A 9,143-nucleotide genomic window follows, 5' to 3' on the forward strand; every position below is an offset into this window, starting at 1 on the left:
TCATAATTACATAACTGTAAATTCATAATCTCATAACAGAAAATTCATAATTTAATAAATGTTTTTCTTTTATGAGATTATGAATTTTCTGTTATGAAATTATGAATTTTCTGTTATGAGATTATGAATTTTTTGTTATGAGATTATGAATGTACATAAAATTCATAATTACATAACTGTAAATCAATAATCTCATAACAAAAAATTTATAATTTAATAAATGTAAATTCATAATCTGAACATAGAATGCAAAACGCCGTTAATAACACATTAATTATTTTTTTTTTGATAAAAACGATGCCGTTTGAGACTGTGTTCACCAAGCATGATGAACACGTTTCCACGGCATAATATTTGCGCATATATAATACACTACCTTTGAGGTGGTGAACCGGATGCTTGGCATTGATACAATACCACATTTGCATGCTAGGTATTTATACAAATCATACAATACCACACGAAAGATTGGGGAGTGATAGCTCATACAAACTTAACTCACTATTTCAGTAGGTTATTTAGAACAAGATTGTGATGCAATACCACTTAAGTTAGAACATTCCCTCTCATTAATTATCGGAGTTGTGGGAAGACTTAAGTTAGGACATTCCCACACATTAATTATCGGAACTGTGAGAAGAATATTTAGATTTTAAGTTAGGTGATTCCAGTTTCGTGTCGCGCAATTAGTCCACCGGATCAAAATCTTAGTCTTCATGTGCGCACAAGGGATTCAATTTAGACCTTCCATCATTCTTGGACATCTTTTCCATATATATGTTTCTAGTGCCATTTAAATCCCCACACACTGCCACCTTAATTGACTTTTAAGTCAGACCACGAACCAACTAAGCTAAGCTCCAGGACAACTGAGTCACCTTTTTTTTTTACTAAGGCCATGTTTGGTAAAATAGTTAACCTATCAGTCAATTTTCGCTTATTTGACCACTATTTCTTTTTTGATTTGGTTAAAAAAAATCAATACAAGTATTTAATTAATTAGCTGTTTGTAACTCCAAAATGCTAAAATTCAAAAAGCTGCTCAAAACAACATTTTCAATTAGCTTTTTGAGAAAAGAGATTATACCAGACAGTTATCAACTAACAGCTAATTTCCCAAACACCTTTCTACAATCAGCTAATGTTATCAACTACTTATACCCTCTAATTAACCAAATTAGCTAACAGCTATCAGCTATCCGCTAACAACCATTTACCAAACAGAGCCTAAATCAATTATTGACTTAGTCATACTTACATGAGAACCACTTAATAATATATAACATATTATATACTATTATGCCAATAACCTTATGATCTGGTAGCATGAAGTGACTTTCTCAACTGAGAAGTCATAGGTTCGTGGGGTTGTATTAATTAATTCTTTGTGCATCAATAGTTGAAAAAATAAATATGAAGCGGCCTATAAAAATCTAATCCGAAGTACAGGGGAAAAGCAGATCGATGAATAATCATAGTCGCTGAAAGATCTTTGAACTGGAGGCATGGTGATGGTCTAAAAATGTGGCAGTACTGAAGTTTGAAGCAAATGAATGATAACACAAACATAATTGCATAAAAGCAGATAATGGCAAAACAAAGAGTACAGTGTGGGTCGCCCCGCAGTACTGAAGTTTGAAGCCAAATCAATGATAACACAAACATATATATATATATATATATATAGGAGTGATCACATGTGGTCATGTTGTTAGGTGTGGTCATATGGTCAATTATAAGCCATTAGATTAGATAGATCCAATGAATCATATTAATCAAGATTTTTTCAGTATTTTCGCACATATTCTCCTACCCAGCGAACTGCAAGAAACTCGTCATAAAACACCGGAATAGGGGAAATCACATGTTTGTGTGTTTTATTACACTATTGGTGCATGTTGTCAACACTGTTGGTGTATTCTGGAACCCGCCCGCTATAAATGGCTATTGTAATTACCATAACACCCCACTTACCAAAACGCGCGAAAATTCTCAGAATTACCACTACCGTTAGATTAAACTGATTCAACGACACAGATACGACCACACGACCACACCTAATGACATGACCACATATGAGCGTTTTTCTATATATATATATATATATATATATATATATATATATATATGTGGTGGACCAACCAAAGACTATATATAGATATATGGGAGACCATTGATGAGTTGGTGGACCTACTCGAGTTTCATGATGAAGGTGCGACGTTGTACCTAGCTAGGACTTGACAGAAAGTTGAGGTTGTGCTTGTTGGAGAAAGGGGAGAATAATGAAGGGAAATCTAGTTTACTAGTTCGACTGTACTAGAAGTAGAACCCAAGCTGGCCAATATATTATTTATATTGGTATGAACATATATAGACTCATCAAGACATCCCAAGCGCCAATTCCTTATTGGACTGCTGGTGAATCTGGTTCTTTTTGTCATATCAAGCTCTTATAACTAGTACTGAAGATATAATTTTATTTTCTTATACTTGCGTAACAGCAAAACCGTTCCAATAGAAATAGAGATCCTATGCGACATTGTAATTTGGGCTCATTTTTAACTATTTCATATATATAAATAATAGTTGTTCAATTGTATAAATACGTTGCACTACTCCAATGAATCGAATCCCTTACTTTGCAACAAGTATTTGCAACATCACACAAAGTCAAAGTTAAGAATGCAAATCCTCATATAATATATGTATATAAGCAGTGTTGCAAAAATCGGCACCGATTAATCGATGCCTAGGCACTAGGAGCTGGCCGATCGCCTAGGTCCCTAGGCGCCGCCAAAACTGCCTAGTTGGCCAATTAGCTATTGTTTCATTCTTTTTTTTTTAATGGGTTATTTCACTCAAAACGACATCGTTTTGAGTGAAATAACCCTAAATTGTTCAAACGCTATGTGTGTTTTAAGTTAATATTTAATATTTTAGTCTTAACTATTAAAGTATTAAATAGTTTACAAATATCAAGTTAAAAAATTTTAAAAAATATAATAAAAAATACACGGACACCTAAGCGTCGATTAATCTCTGTCTTGGCGCTAGGCTTCCCCCAAATACCCGAAGAGTGGTTAGCGACTTTTTCAATCATGTATATAAGTATATATTTTTGTTTACTTTTTTTTTTTTTTTTTTTTTTTAACAATTGTGCTCCAAATTTGGGGCCCAATTGTTAAAATATAAAATAAAATAAAATAAAATAATAATAATAATAATAATAATAATAATAATAATAATAAATATTATATATATATATATATATATATATATATATATATATATAACTCATATAATATATGTATATAAGTATTTTTATTTTTTTATAATTAATTAATTATGCCCCCAAATTCGGGGGCCGAATACTAAAAAAAAAATAAAAAAAAAAAATTATATATCTACACATACTATACAGCAGGCAGCATTGCCTGCTGTATAGTATATGAGTGATATATATAATAATTGGGGCACTCAAATTTAGGGGGCCCTAGGTAGAGAAGCCCAGGACCGGCCCTGCATAACAATCACGTTTTAATAACAGGATACCGGAGATTCTTTAAATTGTTGCCCATGCCAACACTTCTGTTTTGAGTCAACCACCAACACTATTGGGGTTAATGAACTGTGTTCAGTGGCACTTGCCCAACGACTTGCCTACGAGTTGGTTCATCGGACAAGATAGAAGACAATAGCTCCAATAGAAATTGAAAATTTAAATAGTAGGAATGTAACTTTTAAACAGATTAACATAATAACATGAGTTTTTACTAGTCTTCGTCAGAATTCAACAGGATCGGAGTAGTTACTCGATCTATGTAATGCTCCAGATAGAATGCAATGAAAAAATCACGTTAAATAAAAAATACACAAGATATTTTTTATCCCCGTTAGAGAACATTCTCTACTCTGTGGGGTCACGTCCAAAACTTTTCATTATAGATCAACCAACATTTTCACAAGTACAAGGTTCAAATGATTTACAAAAACTAGATCTACCACATGTGTTTAACATTAACCTTATACAACAATTTTGTAAGTTTTAAAAATATAATTTGAGCTAATATGGCAATTATACAAATTATATACCAATCTGGATTTTCACACAATTTATACTAGTATCAAGTGGAACAGTTCTCCCAAAAAAAAAAAAAAAACAAAAAAAAAACAAAAAAAAAAAAAACAAAACAAAAAACAACTTCAATTTTTTTCATTACACAGCCCCCTAGATCACGTCTTCCACAGGGATTGTGGCTGAAACTTGATCTCATTTCATTATCCACACATTTATTGAGAGAAAAGTGCATCGGTTGTCGGCACATCTAGGACTCCTTCTCAATTTCACAAAATTAGGATACAAGATTTTACAAACTATTTTTACAAAAACTAAAATACATTTGACTAACATTGATCAACATTTAGGCTTTGTTTGACAAATCCAGCTGAAAAGCTATAAGCTAGGAGTTGAAAGTTGAAAAGCTATAAGCTCAGAACTGAAAATTGAAGAGCTGTTAAGTTAGCTGTTATGATTGAAAGTGTTTAGTAAAATTAGTTTTTTGATAAGTTGATAAATGTAAAAAGACTAAAAAGGACATCTTCATAAAATTTAAGTTAGTTTGTTTACATATTAAAATTTAACATTTTGTCTGTTTAAAAAAAAATTAACATTTTGAAATAAAACTATTAGCATAATCATGATCTAGCATCTCATAATGAAGTAGCAATATTGTTGCAAATATAATAATAATAATAATAATAATAATAATAATAATAATAATAATAATAATAATAATAATAATTGTGGTGAAAGTTGTGGATAAAAGATAAAAGAAAAGGGTTTTAATTAGAAAAAGTAAATTATGTCATTTCTTTAAAATAATAAGGATAAAGATGGAAAAAAAAGTTAGAAAGCTAGGAGCTTATTTTGAAACGCGTTTCAAAATAAGCTCTTATTTTAAACTAGGAGCTTATTTTGAAAACATTACCAAACAAAACTTATAGCTTATTAGTAGCTTAAAATAAGCTATAAGCTCCTAAATAAGCTCTGCAAAACAGAGTCTTATATAATAACAAAAAAAACCTTAATTAATATTGTCATATTAATTACGTACTAACAGAAATTTTCAGATCGGACAAGAAAGAAGAGTAACAAAGTTGTGGTTGATTAAAAAATATGCATAAATTTGGGATTGTAGCTATCTAGCTATTGCCATTGGGAAATTTTCATTTTTAATACTACCCCATTTAGCCCAAAAACTAATGCAAAAAGAGGTGAAAATAGGGAGTATTCTGAAGTTTCTTCAGGAATTAGTTCGAACCTCGGCACAAAATTGTATATAATTTTTTGTACTTTTTAGTTGACTTTCATATGATGCTTCATTTTAATTATGCAATTTGTTAATATACTTTAAAAAAAAATTGGCATTTGTTGGACTATGACTAGTAGCTATATAGAATTGAAAATTACACCCAAAAAAAAAAAAAAAAAAAAACATATAAAAGAGAACAGGTCCAATAAATGAGATATATATGTGCGGTATTATGGGGTAAATTATTGTGTGGATCATGGTCCACATAGTGTTATGTGAACCATAACAAAAAGTACATTTTTAATATACAAAATGTATATTATTTTTGTACCGAATGTACATTCAGTACAATAATAATATACATCTCCTGAATATAATATACATTATTTTTGTACTAAATTTACATTATTTTATAGTATATATAAAATATGGTCACCATAATTTATGTAGATCATTGTCCACACAATAATGATTGATGAGTGAGGGAGTGAGAATTATGCAGGCCATCCAGCGGCAAGTCAAAGAAGCCAAAGAACGGCGCAATATAAAACATAAAATAACGGAGAGGAGATGAAGTTGATCGGAAATTAAAGAGCTTACGAGAATCCACGTCACCTTTATTCTTGAAGATCGAATTGAATTGCATGCAGGTGAGATGGATTTGTTGGAGACATACACGTTCAAATTTTTAAGGATGAGATAGAAATATCTCTTCTTTATCTCTCTAGAGAATTCAATTATTCCTGACGTCCTTTTCAAATAAGTGAAGGTGTTCGCACTCCCATGTTTACCGTACTTGTATTTAATTATTGGTTCATTTGACAGTACTTTGTTGCAAAGATTTAACAACAGTAAAAATATATAACATCCAGTTTTACTACATCAATTTCCTAATGTGGCGGATACTGATAAACTATTTTTGTTTTATGTGAGTTTCAATATAAGTGTTTATATCAAAATTTTATGTATGAGAGTAAAAGTTAACAGTAAAAAATAAGAGTACACATAGTATTTTCCTATAAGATCTGAGGAATGATTGAATGAAGAATAGTAGATAGGACCATCCAAACTGATGTAGTAAATACCGCGTCTACTACGAATATGTACAAAAGACAGGATTGGAGCGGGTTCGGCCCTTATGCGGTCTGCTTATTGGTTTAAGGTACTATGCTCGACTAATGGCGTGAGGCCAGAGGTTCCCGAGCTAAGGTGGATGGGCTATTAAGAAGTTGCCAAAAAAGTCTCTTTTACCCGCGTCTCGCGGGGTATTTATAGAGAATTTGAGGGGACACTTGTTGACGGACCGGCATGTGCGCCACGTACCCTCCATGCACTGGGTAATCTGGTCGGCTGAGGAGAAAAGTGCACGTGTAAAAGTATATCTGACTAACCAATTGCGTATTGGGATGAACTTAGACGCTAAGTATACGTGCCTGGGGTCTCGAACGAAGAAACAGGTCGGTACCGAACAGAAAGATTAAGGTAACAGTTCGGCTCATCAAGCTACATAGTCGATAATCTTTCAAGTCGAGTCAGCCAGGCGCTACACTCTAATCGGTTCAGATCAGGAAATGACCTATCCAACCAGGTCCAGGGGATAAGATGAGTTGTAGACCAAAGTATATTTCCTATCACAAACAATTGGGAAGATAAGTATTAAGTACAATAGTGCCATGGGCCCATCACGGTAATTAAATTTAATTACTGTGTGCATGCAAAGCAAGAGTGACAAACGGTACACTTTACGGCGGCGGCGGCGGCCACCGTATTATTTCAAACATTGCTTATTCCGTTCCCCTTGCTCTCCTCCTCGTCAATTGTGTCGCAGATTTCTCCCCCCATTGTCTCCGGCAAGCAAATCACAAACAAGCAACACACACCGATTGCGAGTCCGAAAACCCCGTAGGAGTAAAACCTGTTGGTTCTCCCCAGCGCCACCAGCAGCGGGCTGATGGCGCCGCCGAGCATCATGGCTTGCCTCACTATCGACACCGCCGAGTTCCTCACGCAGGTCGGGAAGAGCTCCAGCGTGTATATCAAGAGCACGTTGAACGCCGTGCAGGCGTTGAAGAACCCCACGATTTCCAGCCCGATCTGGACCCACTTCAACTCCTCGCTCACGAACACCGCGCACCCAACGCAACACGCGCCGCTCAGCAGCCCTAACCCCACCACCGAGCTCCGCCGCTTCAGCTTGTCTATCAGCAAGAACGTCGTCAGCGACGCCGGCAGCTCCGCCAAGGCGTTTAACGTCGTGCTGAGGTAGAGATTCAACGGCATTTCCCCGACACCCAACGGGATTCCGTAGTACACTATCCCTGTCCCGACGGAGACTAACATCACCGTTAACAGCCGCCGCAAAGCCCACCCTTTGTTTAGCAGCAGCTTTAGAGCCGCGTATAAATCCATCCCCTCCCTGTCTTGATCGTGGTCGGAATTGTCTAGAATGAAGGAGCCGAAGAAGCTGGTGGTTATGCTGTTACGCGTCTCCGGCGGCGCGATGTTTTTTATGGTTTGGACAAAATCTTGTTTTAGTCCTCGGACATAAAGCCACCTCGGAGATTCTCCGGCGACGAAATAGACTATAACAGAGTATATCACCCCCGGGATGCCGGTCCAGAGGTAGAGATATCTCCAGGAAGACCCGGCATTGAAATACGCCATGGCCGGCAAAGAGAGGAAGCCGAAAGTGAAACAAATGAAGCCTATGATCCCTACCTGTCCCCGCCACCGCCTCCCGACAACCTCCGTCGACAAAACCAGGGCGCAGGTTCCGATGATCGACCGCGCGAACCCCGTCAGGAACCTCAACGACGAGTACACCCACACGTTGGAGGCCGCCGCCGTGAGGACGGCGGCCACGTTCATTAGTAAGCACGACAACGCCAGCATTCTCTTCCGCCCAAACGAGGAGTCGGCTAACGTGGACAGCGCGATTCCGCCGACCAGACTCCCGACAAAGTACGAGGTTGACGGCAGGCCGGTAATAACCGCCCCGGCACACTGTAGGCCCCACTCGGAAACCACGGAGGTGTGCGCCGGCGTGTCCCACCCCCACGCCTCCTTGGGAAGCTGGCAAACATCAGCCGTACAGAGCGACGAGGAAGACGAATCGTTGCAGTGCCACGTGGGCACCACGTCAGTGAAGATGGTGATGAAGGTTTGGTGGGCGTCGAATATCCATGCCAGAGATGCCAGCGTGGCTTGCAGAAGCTGGACCCACCCAAACTTTCCGATACAACGTTCGATGGTGTCGTCCAAGGAACGTTTCTTTCTGTTTTTCCCTTCGTCATTGGCGGTTGGGGGAGCCAATAGGGGATCCCTTTCGCTCGCCATTGTAACAATCTAATACGAGTATAATATATGATAAGCTTATATGTCTTTGTAACATAAGGCCTTTATATAGATACCCCGTAGACGCAATAATTATTGCTTGTATAAATCCTACTTTCAAATAATATATTAAAAATGTTCATTTTATTCACGAAAGTATATTATTTGAATACTAAAAATATATTATTTTGTATGATGTACATTCAATATACAAATAATGTACTTTTTGATAATGGTCTATATAACATTATGTGAATTATGGCCCACATAATAATTTGCCACGTAGACGGGAATCTACGGCAAATTATGCCGTGCAACCGTGTGCACCATGCATGGTGCGCATAAATTGGATCCATAATTTCTATACTATAGGTCCATAATTTTTATACTATAGATTCATAATTTTTATACTATAAATTCATAATTATTGAACTCTATGTTCACAATTACAAAACTCTATGTTCATAATTTTCAATGTTCATATTCCCAATTATTGAA

The 9,143-nt window shown here is 36.2% G+C and overlaps 1 protein-coding gene across 1 annotated transcript; it reads right to left on the bottom strand.

Annotated features, from left to right (window-relative positions):
* Window positions 1–6,968: 6,968 nt before the first annotated feature.
* Window positions 6,969–8,700, bottom strand: LOC109190772 (organic cation/carnitine transporter 3-like). Its single transcript, XM_019341363.1, has one exon. The coding sequence runs from the start codon at window positions 8,646–8,648 to the stop codon at window positions 7,086–7,088; it is 1,563 nt and encodes a 520-aa protein (XP_019196908.1). The 5' UTR covers window positions 8,649–8,700; the 3' UTR covers window positions 6,969–7,085.
* Window positions 8,701–9,143: the final 443 nt, after the last annotated feature.

The sequence above is a fragment of the Ipomoea nil genome, unplaced genomic scaffold, assembly GCF_001879475.1.
Source record: "Ipomoea nil cultivar Tokyo-kokei standard unplaced genomic scaffold, Asagao_1.1 scaffold1576, whole genome shotgun sequence".
NCBI lineage: Eukaryota > Viridiplantae > Streptophyta > Magnoliopsida > Solanales > Convolvulaceae > Ipomoea > Ipomoea nil.

Coding starts and splice junctions, on each gene's coding strand:
- LOC109190772 (XM_019341363.1), bottom strand. CDS start 8,648: ATGGCGAGCGAAAGGGATCCCCTATTGGCTCCCCCAACCGCCAATGAC.